The 14829-nt window shown below is 48.6% G+C and overlaps 1 protein-coding gene and 1 long non-coding RNA gene across 2 annotated transcripts in view; one reads left to right on the forward strand and one right to left on the reverse strand.

Moving 5' to 3' along the window:
- The window catches only part of LOC127601983 (protein phosphatase 3 catalytic subunit alpha), a 58869-nt gene that overhangs the window by 13146 nt on the left and 30894 nt on the right, over positions 1 to 14829 (forward strand). The window contains exon 2 of the mRNA XM_052067772.1: positions 13312 to 13512. Within this exon, the coding sequence (XP_051923732.1) occupies positions 13312 to 13512 (201 nt within the window). The remainder of the gene's footprint in view (positions 1 to 13311; positions 13513 to 14829) is intronic.
- LOC127602017 (uncharacterized) lies at positions 9328 to 10902 on the reverse strand. Its single transcript, XR_007962685.1, has 2 exons — positions 10747 to 10902; positions 9328 to 9656 (listed from the first exon to the last, which is right to left on the reverse strand). It is a non-coding gene; the product is annotated as an uncharacterized LOC127602017 (long non-coding RNA).

A 14829-nucleotide genomic window follows, 5' to 3' on the forward strand; every position in this document is an offset into this window, starting at 1 on the left:
ATAAAAGTCAACCTCTAAACACACCGCATGTTACGATGAAGCGCGGTGCGGTATTTCAGTCAAATAGCACACGTGGGGCTTTTAATTTTTATTTTAATTTTTTTTTTCTCACGGTGCCTCGGTAAAATGCTTTCTCACATACCCGGGATGCTATTCCTGCATCCTGAGCAGGGCTTGCCCCAATTAATAGACCAATGTGATAGTTGGAGACTGGCATTTAATAATAATAATAATAATAATAATATATATATATTTTTTTTGACGAGCAGTTGTTATCTTCTGGCCGAAGGCTCCTTGGTCCTGGCATTTAATTTGCGTCATCCTTCTGCTCCGGTATGCGCCCTCGACAAAGTGTGTGGGTGCAAATCTAGACCAAGCCCAACCCCTCCGTACGAGTCTTGTAATTGCAGCGGAAAACTGTCCACAAGTCGGCTGCCAAAGAGCCCTCCGTGAGAGGTGCGATCACGCCTGTTCAGGCATATTTATGCTCGAAGACAAACTGTGAACGTGTAGAGAGAATAGCGGAGTCGAGAAGTGCAAACCGCGATTAGACCGAACTCCTAGACTTGATGTCCGTATTATAGACCGTGAAACTCATATGAAGCCGTCAGGTGAAATAGTCGACGCATTTATTCGCTGTGATGTGCTTATTCAATTTTACTTCGGAACCTTCGGATGTTGGAGGTTTTTCGTGATGAGAACTGCGACTGAACTGCACTCGGTCCGGCACGTCCCTCGTCAGCATGTCACTCAACCAACAAGGAGCACTGGCCGGGCTCTCCAGGGTGCGTGGGGGACATATGTTTGCAATAGAACCGACTTGTTAGTCCCTCCCACTACAAGCACCAGTTGACAGCTCGATGGAGGGTGGCGGGCCAACTCACAAAGGTGCTCTGTGCATGTGCAAAAGCCTCTTTTTGTCCTGACGGGAACACAAACGTGCATACAAATCCCTTCCCCGCTTTGCTGTTTCTTATGTGTTGAAAGCCGTCCAGTGCGGTCATATCGCACAGATGGAAAGACAGCTTTTGTCTTTGCTACCCCGGTGCACCACCACCATATTTCGGTTCATTGATCCTCGCCCCAAGTGTAGTCCCTCATTGTGCTGCAAAATCCCAGGTGGCACCAAGGCCTGCTGGAAGACATGCCGCACACTTAACGGAAGAGGCCGGAGGTTGTCGACTATATTTCAAGCGTCACTTTTCCCACAGTGCGGAGAGACTGAGCTGCGACTCTTGTTGTATGCTATGTTTTATGCGCTCGTGTGAATCAAAGTAGCCGTTGTTTTTTTAAATTTTTTTTTATACGGTCTGCGTCGCTTATGGACTTGTGCGAATGGACAAACGATTCCGCTTTGTCTCCGGAGCGAAAAGTGAAGCCACCGGCGGCCATCTTACGTTGCCACTCGCGAAGCGCCACATACTTGCATGCACGCATCGACTTTTCTGCGGTGCTTTCGAAATGCCACAGTGTGTCGCGTGCTGTTTTACCAATCAGTCTGCAAGAAGCGCTATATGCAGATTTCATCGGTGACAATATGATTGTAAATTTGATCTTTGGAGATGTATCTCCAAAGCGCTACTCAAAGGATCACAGTGTCAGAACGATCAACAATGAAATGAAAGCAAAGCCCATCAAGACAAAACTCACTACACAATGTAGACCTAACCTCTGTAAGTCACGAGTCACGTTCCTGAGATAATATACACTGAATGAAATTTGTTGTTTGGGAGGCTCTCATGACTGCACACATTGCGTTAAACACGCATCGAAAAGTGATTTCAGTGAAAAAAACAAAACAAAACAAAAAAAACCTAATTGCCAGTAAGAATGGCAACGTAAGATGCACACGGGGCCGATTTTTTGTTCACTCCAACATAAGTTTGTGAGGTTCTCTAGTACTTGAGTTGCATTCCTTTCCACTGGAAGCGGCCTTTAGTTTGAGGTTGAGTAAAAGCTGTAGACTGAATAGAAATTCAATTAAACAAACTGGGCCAAACTGTTCTCTCATCAACTGCTGCCAATCATTTCCAGTTCGCGCCAACCCCGCAGGCAACATCGCAATGCCGTTCACATCCGGGGTGTCCTCAAAATTGCAGTTTGTGTACAGGGCTAAAAACTTCGGCCATTTTTTTTTTCAATCTGAGCTCGAAAAAACGTCATCCGGTCGCCCCAGTGCGAGTGCATGTTTAACGGCCGTGCCGTTACATACAGTAGTACCTCTGCTTACGAAATTAATTGGTTCTGGAAGAAATTTCTGAACTAGAAAATTTTGTAAGTAGAGACGTGTTTTGCATGTAAATACTCTAATCTGTTACAAGCCCCCCAAAAAGATTCAGACCTAAATGTTTCAGACGGCATAAAAATGCGTCACAATCTGTAACAAATACATGTTACAATTAGATTATTGCACAATAAATGAGAGTTGTGAATAATGTAAAAAATAATGAATGATGGTCATTTAACTTTAAATTGTGTTCTCATCGTTTTATGCCGTCTTCAGTTCATGTTCTCTCTCAGAAGTGGTTTTTGCCTGGCGTTTTGTAAAGAACTGATTCAAAGATGTTTGCTTTTGTCGGCGTTTGACAATCTTTCAAAAATGTCCAAGGCAAACATACGCACAGTGAGCCATCGCCTGACTGGTGAAGACTTTTACTGGGTGAGTCACATTTACGTAAAACTATCGGAGCGCCTCATGGTCCCCCAGGGGCGAATGACGAGGACGCTGCGTAGACGCACATCTATTTATCTACACGCATAGACACACATAGTAGAGGTCCCTCTTAGCCAATAGGATGCCAGGACGATGGTCGGTAATAGCCAATGGCAGAGCAGCTAGAAGTATGTTGCGTTCAGGAAACTCGGAGCAGCCCTGTATTTTAACTTTTCCTAACTTTCTTTCATAACAAGAGGCAATATTTTCCTTTTGAGGCGTTTCATATCTTGAAAATTTCATATGGAGATATGTTCGTAAGTAAGAGGTACCACTGTACAGCAAAAGTGCTCCAACTCTGTCCGCCTGCACAGTGAAGGTGGAACATGCCATCCATCCATCCATCCATCAGTCATCTACCGCTTATTCGGGGCCGGGTCGCGGGGGCAATAGCTTTAGCAGGGAAGCCCAGACTTCCCTCTCCCTAGCTACTTCTTCCAGCTCTCCCCGGGGGATCACGAGACGTTCCCAGGCAAGCTGGGTGACATAGTCTCTCCAGCGTGTCCTGGGTCTTCCTCGGGGTCTCCTCCCGGTGGGACATGCCCGGAACACCTCACCGGGGAGGCGCTCAGGAGGCATCCGAATCAGATGCCCAAGCCACCTCATCTGGCTCATGGAACATGCATCAAGTTAAATCCCCCCATCCATTATCTGATCCGCTTATCCACACGAGGGTCGCGGGCGGGTTTGAGCCTATCCCTGCTGTCTTGCGGCAGTGGGCGGAGTACCCTTTAAACCGGTTGCCAGCCAGTCGCAGGTTGCCAGCCCATCGCAGGGCACTCACGGACAAAACCGTTCACACTCACAATAACAGCTAAGGACAATTGACAGCAATCTTTTAAACGACCACACAAGTCTTTGGAATGTGGGAGGAAACCGGAGTACCCGTAGAAAACCCACGCAGGCATAGGAAGAACACGCAAACTCCACCCAGGAAGACGGGAGCCCGGATTCGAACCCTGCACCTCTGCACTGCGAGGCGGACGTGCTAACCAGTCGCCCCCGCCGTGCAACGTATGAGAGGAGTTAATATGGTTACGCTGTATGGCGACCAAAAAATAAAGGATGCAACCAAATGTGTGCTTTTTTTCAGTTGGCTGCACTAGTGCGACAGTCAGTGTGGAGCCCCCCAGTGTAGAATTCCTGCCGCATTTATCCTGAAAACTTATTTTCTTAAGACGAAGTGGTCTCCCGATGTGGTTTTCTTGTTAGGCAAACCTGCGCCCCGTCTTCCAGATCCTTTCTACCTCCTCCATTGTTCCACCGCCGCTACGCTCCAAAGCTGATTACAGCTCCGTCTCTAATGAAAGCTAATCCTGTGTCACGGCATTGTGGAGGGAGGGGGCGGGAGCGCAGACCACAGCCAGGGCGAAGCCAGCGGGGGAACGTCTTCTTCAGGACCTGTCAAAATGGCTTTCGCAGGAAATGCCCGAGTGGAATCCTGGCTAGGAATTTGCGAATCTGAAAGCTGTTTTACATCAACGCTGACCCTTCGGCGCCGCTGCTTCAACTTGTCATCGGTTGCAAGTTGGATGAGTGGAACCTTTGATATTTTTCATTCGGCATGAAAGCGACGTGTTGAGGAGCGATGAGCTGCGGCGCTCAAAACGTCACCGGTGCGCTCCGAGCATCACTCTGACCTGAGCTTGCCTCGCTGCAGCTGGGAACAGGATTGAGTTCATTTCATGCTAGGATGGACGGAAATTGACAAAGCCAATGGCGAATTCGAACCCCAGAAAGCCACGTTTTATGATATCCTTGGTATGGTCTTGGATGGGATGACAAGGGATACTCCTCAGTACACCGAATTTAGTCTGCACCAGTGCCCGGTTTCAAAGTCGACAGCAGTTTTAGGAAATCGGGGGTTTCAAAACTGCCACGACCTTCAAAGTCATGCATCCGCTCCTTCTACCGATGTTGGTGCGAGCAGGCCATAAGGACGACTTCACCGCTAGTAAAAAATAAATCAAATAAAAAAATTGTCTCTTTTGAGAATTTGCTTCAGATAAATGGCTGCAATAGGAGGCAGCGCTCCCAATATGATATCACCTTTACGAGAGCGAGCCTAGTCAAGCCGGCCGTCACAACAGTTGTTCTCGCGCTACGTCACACGCCGCGAGGGTCGACTTCACTGTAAAACCGCAAAACTGTACATGGATATCAATGCCAGGCTTATCTTCTGAAGCATTCGTTGTGGCAGCTGACTTGACTTTGAATTGAGGTTGAAATGTCGGACCGCAGTCGAGCTGAATTACTGAGCTACATGATTCGAGTTGCGCAAAAGCGCCGCCACAGACTTGAACGGGAGCGAATTATTCAATGCTTATGTGCCCCTCTGTATAAATCCCCCCCGTCTTGAATATTTGCAGCCGGCTATGGGAGTTGGCTTGTTTACAATTCATTCATTCATTCATCTTTCAAGCCGCTTGATCCTCACTAGGGTAGCGGGGGGTGCTGGAGCCTATCCCAGCTGTCTTCGGGCAGTAGGCGGGGGACACCCTGAATCGGTTGCCAGCCAATCGCAGGGCACACAGAGACGAACAACCATTCGCACTCACACTCACACCTAGGGAGAATTTAGAGTGTTCAATCAGCCTGCCACGCATGTTTTTTGGAATGTGGGAGGAAACCGGAGCACCCGGAGAAAACCCACGCAGGCCTGGGGAGAACATGCAAACTCCACACAGGGAAGCCGGAGCTGGAATCGAACCCGGTACCTCTGCACTGTGAAGCCGACGTGCTAACCACTGGACTACCGGGCCGCCCTTGTTTACAATTGATGAAGTCAATGCTAGACTTGCAACCAAGACAAATGACAAATTTAACAAGCTAGCTAGCACGGCTAACATCAGTTCATTTCCGTTCTGATGTTACTTCACAAAGAGTGCATGAGTAGCTATTTGCTTTTTACTGTTCTGCTGTATTTCTATTTCATGCATTCATTCATCTTCCTAACCGCTTGATCCTCACTAGGGTCGCGGGGGGTGCTGGAGCCTATCCCAGCTGTCTTCGGGCAGTAGGCGGGGGACACCCTGAATCGGTTGCCAGCCAATCGCAGGGCACACAGAGACGAACAACCATTCGCACTCACACTCACAGCTAGGGACAATTTAGAGCGTCCAATCAGCCTGCCACACATGTTTTTGGAATGTGGGAGGAAACCGGAGCACCCGGAGAAAACCCACGCATGCCCGGGGAGAACATGCAAACTCCACACAGAGAGGTGTTGGAGCTGGAATCGAACCCGGTACCTCTGCACTGTGAAGCCGACGTGCTAACCACTGGACTACCGGGCCGCCTGTATTTCTATTTCTATTTTATTTTTGAAAAATGTATTTCATAGCAGCACATGATATATTTTTTCTGTACTCTATTTTGCGCATCATTTCATTGAGTGAACTCTCGGGCACGCGGCCCCCACCCCAGCGGCTCTGCTGCCATATATGGCAGCTGTGACGGGGGTCCCCCGGCAGCTTCTAACTGTGTCATTGATCTGTTGCCACTCCGATGGCTGGCCGCACGCGCCCAATCTCCAGCGGGAATCTACTGCGGGGACTTCCCTCACACAGTGACCACTCAGCTCCGCCCCCCCCATCCCCCCTCCCACACACACTACCTGTCATCCCTCCTGACTTTGCATACATGCCGTACAGCCAACACGGCGCCTCCCCCGCTTTTCTGCCCTTTGCTGCGCTCATTGATCGGAGCGATTTTTGGTTGTTCTGCCAGCGTGCTTTCTCTGCGACGAAATCCGTCGAGCAAGCAGCGGGATTAACAAGCGGCCCCTCGCCCTCACATGTCACTCGGGGTCTCAAAAGCACCGACGCCGTCTGTCAGAGCTCGATGGGCCTGACAGCTGTGCCACACGTTGCCTCGCCCAGCTTCCTAAGCGGCAACCGTGCGGATGGCCATTCCGCCATAACCGAAGCCTTCTTTATCCTTAAGGTTTCTCCATTTTGGAGGCAGCCACCTCCAATGAATTTCAGGCCGCCCGCCGCTACGCAAGCTCTGTGACATCATAAAACTTAGCTAAGCGGTTGTTGCGCCAGTTGTGCATTTCCGAGATGTAAAATAAGGGAGGATTCTTCAAGGCCGGGTGGTGACGAGCGCATTAACCAAATTGTGACAAACATTTTTTTTTTTTTTTTTCACAGCCAGTCACCCACACATGTGCAAATGAGCAGCGGTACCCCCTCTGCCTTTATTTGAACGAGGAAATACCCCGTTCCCACGACAGTTTGTTTGTTTTTTAGCATGACAGAATATGTAGCATATATTTGCTACTCCCATTTTTTTTAAGATAAGATAAGATAAGATATCCTTTATTTGTCCCACACTGGGGAAATTTACAGCCTCCAGCAGCAAGAATGTATGTAGAAAGAAGAAAGGAGAAAGAAAAAAAACACCAACAAACATCTTTCAATTAAATACAATACAAATGGATAAATCGCAGTACTATTTACAATTTTCCTTCACATCATTTAATTATTATTATTATTATGATTGTTATTTTTTATTCATCAGCCTGACAGCAGTCGGTAGCCTTTTTCCCAGCCTTGGACCATTTTGGTGCATCGGGTAATAAGATAAAGAGTTTGACTCTCCAGGGCTGTTTCCCTGGCAACGCGCTGTACTTGCTTTCATCTGATATCTCCTCACCTGCTTGGTGGCGCCGCAGAAAGAGCTTGCATGTCGGCCGCAATGGTCCAGAACGCTTTGCAGTACGCAAATAGGCGCGGCGAAAGAACTTTCATTGATGTTGACACCGACTCCAGGTCATGCTATAATGAAGAGAAAGTCTTTTCAATTTGTAACCGTGTTAGACAGGAAATTGCATGATTGACATTCACGCAGGGGGTTGCCCCCCGGCTCAAATGGAGGTGACTGATCCCCGACCGGACCGCCGGCAGCATTTCACAACATCGAAGCGTCATCTGGCGCCCACCCGGTTACCGTACGTCGGCAGGCGTCGGCGCAAAGCGCCCGCTCCTCGTTCGACGTCTTGATGACTGTGACGTTCCATTCCCGACCGACTGCTAATTTGGCCTCAGGTGTAGGATTTTTGTGGCATGAATTTAAGCTTGCGTAGGGCGAAAAAAACCAACAAAAAAAACTGCGCGCCTGAAGGCATATTATGATTTAAGATTAAGATTAAGATTAAGAAAACCTTTATTAGTCTCGCAATGGAGAAATTCCAGATTCACAGCAGCAAAGTTATGAAAGGAAGAAGTAGAACAACAAAAAAATAGGAGCTGCTGGAAAGGCAGCCACTCTGGCGGCGCCATTTTGAAGTCAAAATAACAAAAATAACACAAGACAACACATAGGACAGAGACAGTCGTGCAATCTTCACCACTTTTCTGCATACACTTTGTTGTCTGAAGCAGTTATAGATGAAAGAGGAGAGGATCAAAGTGTCCTTTCACCAGTGGATCAGAGACATCATGCTGAAAATGTGCACACGTCTGCTACAAGCAAAGTTTTGAAAGCAAACACGAAGCTGTAGCGTCCATTGACGAAATAGATTAGTTCACTTCTCCTGTCCCACATAATCCGCTTCAAACTCCAAGCCGCGACTCCCAGCTCCAAATCCGCATCGGCACTCCGCGCCAACGCTCCTTTCTTCTCATTGTCGGCTCCTCAAGACCTCCATCCATCCAGCCGCAGACCGTTCAACAGCACCGATCTCTCCGCTGAACAAAGCGGGGCTGTGAAAAATGCTGCCCATTACAGGCGCAAGACACAGGCGCCCCGGGACTGTCCAGCAACGACAGTCAAATGGCGCCGACATTCCTCCAGTCAAAAACAGTGCTGGTATACCCATGCTGCCGAGAAGGCGCAACCACCAAGCACAGAGTCTCCTCCTTGATGAATGTCGTGTCCAAAAAATGCTGAAAAAGGTCCACATCAAGTCCACACGACGTAACAACAAACACAAAGTGACAAAAGAAACACAAGAACAACAAAAAAAAGCAAGGCTCATGAGAGCACTTGCTGCCGGCTGCCTACTCGGGCGCCATCTTGACTTCAAAGACTTGACTTGCGGAAGGCAGTCGTCTTTGACGCTGCTCCCTCGCAACGCTCGTGTTCACTTCCCGTTTGCGTCTTGATTGCCTTCCGATGCTCCCAGCAGCCCTTTTTCTGGGCTCTTTCTACCTCAGCGATCCGTTGCGAATCACCTGCTGCTATCCCGCGCCGCATGACATCGTTCCCTTACCGCACGCAGATATAATCAGCTCACTCAAATACACTTAGCTCCAAAGCGTTCAGGCCGCCTACCATCACCAATGCATCATGAAGTGCTCCGCGTAAATTTCTAAGCGGCCCTTTTTTTTTGCCAGCAGCGCTCCAGCCTGCAGGCCCGATATTGTAGCGAGTCCTTCCTTTATTAAGTTGCGTTCTTCTATTGACTGAATCTGTTCCAGCCTTTTCGGTGTAGCCGCTGCAGTCCTTCGCCATGTCGACTCAACCTTTCGCTATGTCAGAGCTTTCGTCAAGACCGGCGATGTTAAGCTCGGAGGCATCTGAGTTTACAAGGGACTCGGAAGTATACCGTATGATGTCCTTTCCATTAAGAAAATTGATCATCTCTGGTCTCAAAGTTGTCCCCGCCCCCAGCGAATGGATGATGCTCAGCATATTTCATTAGCGGATGCAGCAATTACTCTCAAACTAGTGCTCATATTGCGCTGACTACGCTTTATGAAAGCACATCTAAACTCATTCTTTTCTTTCTGGCATTCTGACGGGACCCTGTGGTTGCCTATATGTGTCAAATGTGGCTTCTTTGGTGGACAGTGACAAGCCGAGCGTCGGATGTCGCCTGGCGGGGCTCCGCACCACGCACCGTCAGCTTTTTCACCGGGACCTGTTTTGCCATGAAATGGGAAGATGGTGTGCGAATTCTCCAGCTCATAGCAAACCGTGTCCGCGGTCTTTAACCCTTGTAGTCCACCGCTTGCGATAAATGTAAAATTATGTCTTTGAATCAAAGGCAAAGGCATTCGGAAAAACGCGAGAGAGCTGAAACGTATGGGGGGGTTCTAAAATGGCCTAAATTTCATGACGTCACCGGCTGATAATTCTCAGGCATTGCAGCAATAATAAAAAAGGTTTTGATTCCGTAATCTTCACAATTTACATATTTTGCACCATAGAGACCCATTATAATTCATATTTTTGAATGCATCGTAAACCTAATGTGTTAACATGCATTTCACGCGATTTTTACGTCAATCGCTTTGTTTTCGCTTGGACAGACGTACGCATGCCACGTTGTTGGGTTGAGGTCATACCAATTGTGCAACTTTTAGGTGGCGCCAGAGGATCGCAAATGAGTTTGCCTTTTTGCAGGAGGCTTCAAACCGATGCATTTTACATGAACACGTCCGGTCGGGATTGTTAGTAGGGCTTGGTTGGGACCTCCAGACACAATTTTTTTTTCCTTTTGCAAAAAATAAAGACTAAAAAATCCCAAAGAACTAATGAAAAATATATATGTATGGATAGCAAAGATGCCTCTGAACATTTTGAGTGTTTGAAAAAAAAAAAAAAAGAACGTTTGTATAACACAAAATACATTCATTCATTCATTCATTCATCTTCTGAGCCGCTTGATCCTCACTAGGGTCGCGGGGGGTGCTGGAGCCTATCCCAGCTGTCTTCGGGCAGTAGGCGGGGGACACCCTGAATCGGTTGCCAGCCAATCGCAGGGCACACACAGAAACGAACAACCATTTGCACTCACACTCACAACTAGGGGCAATTTAGAGTGGTCAATCAGCCTGCCATGCATGTTTTTGGAACGTGGGAGGAAACCGGAGCACCCGGAGAAAACCCACGCAGGCCCGGGGAGAACATGCAAACTCCACACAGTGAGGTGTTGGAGCTGGAATCGAACCCGCTACCTCTGCACTGTGAAGCCGACGTGCTAACCACTGGACTACCGGGCCGCCCCACAAAATACATCATTTCAAAAATTGTAAAATGCGTAACTTGGGGTTTTTTTCATTTGAAGGACCCAAGGGTTGAACTCACTTTCTCTCGCCGGCCAATACACAGACAACCGGTCGACGTAGTTTTATTTCAACGTAAGTTCATTTCGACGTGAATCTGCTGCTGACACAGCAGATTCACGCCTGCACAGCAGCTCGCCGTCGACATCTGCAAAGGGAACGGACGGACGGTTGAATTCAACAAAGTGAGGCACGAATGGAGCTTTTTGAGCTGTCACGCTTCACATCGTGCGACGCGCCGGCAGCCGTGAAAATGACGGCTGAACGAACACGGGGAGAGATGCCTTGTTTTTAATCGCCGTGCTGGCGATGGCATTTCTTGTTTTGGGACACGCACGCTTCCAGCCTACCATTACCATGTCCCATATAATCATTTGGCAGAAGTCAGCGTTAATGGAGGGTTGTTGAAAATTCCATAAGGGAATAAGTTGAGTGCTTCCACTGTCCCCGGCTGAAGGCAATGAAAGGAGGATGTGTTGAGGACAACAAGCGCTCCTTTCTCTGGGGTTATTCTTGCTGAGGTCGACTGTTATTCTTTTTCAAAGTCTTATGTCACCTTCGGCGGCCCGCTGGCCATTCCCAGGTTTGTGGGAACTCCCATCTGAAAGGGTCGCATTGTTGCTCAGGGTGCGCCAGTGGCGGGCAGCACGACGGCAAGCATTTTAGTCACCGTTACAGACTCGACCCGAAAACCAGACGTTGCCGAGTTCTTTTATTGACATCAAAGAGAAGCGTAGGCCTGCGGTCAGAAGGCCTGGCCTTCAGGTTTGAGTGTCGCAGCAGGTGCTAAGAGGAGGTCGACCCAGGACCTTGTGTAATTCGATATTTGACGCTGGCTTGTCATTGCCCCAGATACCTGAGGGGGGGGGGGGGGGGGGGGGGGCTTGTCGTCGAGTCTTTCACAGCAAGTACAGTTAGTTTGTAGCTTGCCTATTCGGAGGGAAAGATGCATTCAGCAAGCGTTGCTCAATTTCATTTAACTCATTCAGTACCAACCAATTCTGGACCAAATCTTAAAAAAAAGACGTTTAAAAACGTCTTTGGGAGTGAATGAGTTACTACCTTCTATAAATCGCAAGCCGTTGTAGAGCATCTGGACTCATTTTTTATGACCCAGCAGAATCTTGTGAGACTATAAAGGTTAAAGGGCAACGCTTCAACTCCTGCATGCTCGCAACTTAAAAAGATGCACTTTGGAACTGAAACATGGGACTGTTTTTGATTTCAAGTGAATCGATGCACGGTAGTACTGCCCCAATTGGATCCATACCCCCCAAAAATATTGTCTTTGGTACACATCCACACATCTTTTCACCACAATATTTTTTATTGTCCGTTATTATATATATATAATAACAGTCATTCATTCATTCATCTTCCGTACCGCTTGATCCTCACTAGGGTCCCGGGGGGTGCTGGAGCCTATCCCAGCTGTCTCCGGGCATTAGGCGGGGGACACCCTGAATCGGTCGCCAGCCAATCGCAGGGCACACAGAAACAAACAACCATTCACACTCACACCTAGGGACAATTTAGTGTTCAATCAGCCTGCCACGCATGTTTTTGGAATGTGGGAGGAAACCGGAGCACCCGGAGAAAACCCACGCAGGACCGGGGAGAACATGCAAACTCCACACAGGGAGGCCGGAGCTGGAATCGAACCCGGTACCTCTGCACTGTGAAGCCGACGTGCTAACCACTGGACTACCGGGCCGCCCCATATATATATATATATATATATATAAAATATAGATTTTGCTTTTGGCACCTGGAACTATGAAACAATCAAAGCAAGACTGAGAAAGGGCCAAATATAAACTAAGAAAGGCGGTGAGAGAGCAACACCGACTCACCGCATGGCTCGAGTTGAACGCCAGCGGCTTTCATTACACGCCGTCATCTTTTCTCACAATCTCGATGCATGTCGTCGATCCCACGTTTTTCGCTATTGTGTTTGAACGTGAGGTGGCCTAAGCTTTATTGACTTCCGCTGGATTAGCATTTCTCTCCCTCACTAGGCCACGAGACAAGTCGAAGTCTATCCCGATCTGACTGTCAGTACAGTGGTTTAGAAATATTGGCAGATAAAACTCACAGTCATGGTGAAAGTAGAGACAGAAGCGTGTTGACGAATAATGTCTCTATAAGCCAAAATGGAATTATCCAGAAGTGTCCTACGCGGTCGGGAAAAATAGTTTTGGGTTTTTTTTCGGAGCAGTCGGAACTATCACGTTTCTGCATCTATAGAAATGTGCCGTTTGAACACGCAGCTGTTGCATAGATTTAAAAACGGGTCAGTTGGGACACCAAATATCATTTTCACTTCGCGAGGGGATGCCAAAGTCCAGGTCTGGTTTCCGCTGATGTCACCTTCAGCGAGGGATGCATGTCACGCACTCACAGCCCGCAGCGCACGAGTCTCGGCTTCAAGCCTCACACCTGTTCAACGCGCAAAACCTGCGCCGAAAGCCACGCTCTGCAAGCGTTTTCCACATTCCGCAGCAGTCGCGGTGAATAAACATCAGAAACGATGCTTTTCGCGACGGTACGATGTCTGACATTTTCCTTTGGTCCCCCTCGCAGCCGTTCCGTTCCCACCCAGTCATCGACTGACGGCCAAAGAGGTCTTTGACGGCGAGGGCAAGCCCAAAGTCGACGTGCTGAAAGCCCACCTGACCAAGGAGGGACGAGTGGAGGAGGCGGTGGCGCTGAGGCTCATCAGGGAGGGTGCCGCCATCCTGCGCTCAGAGAAGAACCTGCTGGACATCGAGGCCCCGGTGACAGGTCAGCAGCGGGTGGCGAGCCCCCCGTTCTTGTCTTTGACTTGAAACTAACGCGGATGCTTCACCAGATTACGATTGAGTCAACGCCTGGCATACGTTTCGATCCACAATGGATGAAAATCTGCAATGAGAAAGACCAAATTATTTTTATAGTCCTCCGACATGCTCGAAATGCGTACCGTAACCTACGAAAACACAAGTTGTTGTTTTTTTTCTACATGTTAAATGGGTGGGGTCAAGTTACCATTCATTCATTCATTCATCTTCCGTACCGCTTGATCCTCACTAGGGTCGTGGGGGGTGCTGGAGCCCATCTCAACCCTGAACCGGTTGCCAGCCAATCGCAGGGCACACAGAAACGAACAACCATTCGCACTCACACTCACAACTAGGGACAATTTAGAGCGTCCAATCAGCCTGCCACACATGTTTTTGGAACGTGGGAGGAAACCGGAGCACCCGGAGAAAACCCACGCAGGCCCGGGGAGAACATGCAAACTCCACACAGGGAGGCCGGAGCAGGGATCGAACCCGGTACCTCTGCACTGTGAAGCCGACGTGCTAACCACTGGAATACCGGGCCGCCCTCTTCCGCTAACAACCCAGGCTAAATCTTGCTGACATGCAAAGCTTCATGTCACTTCAACATACTTCCAATTGGACACGGCTTTGGCGTCATTGTGTCTTATCTTTGTGCCCTCGATACGTTAAGAGATTTTTATTTTATTTATGTTGTTCCACAGTATAAAACCAAGCCCAAATTTAGAGTTGCACATCTGTTTGTGTGGGTTTTTGCATGTGCAAAAAGTGGCAGTTGTTTGAAGGTTTATAACTGCGGGAACATCTCTTCTAAATGACATCTGCTTAGCTATGAATTTTGATTCTAAATGTGAGTTCCCGCTGTTAACTTGCCCATTCCGAATACAAATCGGAACCACTTCAATTTAGAGTCCAAAACCCAAAGTGGCCGTAATTCCAATTTGAAACCCGAATGTAAACCGGACCCGGTACAAAAACTTAATTTGGTCCAAATGGTAACTTGAGGGCGGCCCGGTAGACCAGTGGTTAGCACGTCGGCTTCACAGTGCAGAGGTACCGGGTTCGATTCCAGCTCCGGCCTCCCTGTGTGGAGTTTGCATGTTCTCCCCGGGCCTGCGTGGGTTTTCTCCGGGTGCTCCGGTTTCCTCCCACATTCCAAAAACATGCGTGGCAGGCTGATTGAACACTCAAAATTGTCCCTAGGTGTGAGTGTGAGCGTGGATGGTTGTTCGTCTCTGTGTGGCCTGCGATTGGCTGGCAACCGATTCAGGGTGTCCCC

The sequence above is a fragment of the Hippocampus zosterae genome, chromosome 1 (genome assembly GCF_025434085.1).
Source record: "Hippocampus zosterae strain Florida chromosome 1, ASM2543408v3, whole genome shotgun sequence".
NCBI lineage: Eukaryota > Metazoa > Chordata > Actinopteri > Syngnathiformes > Syngnathidae > Hippocampus > Hippocampus zosterae.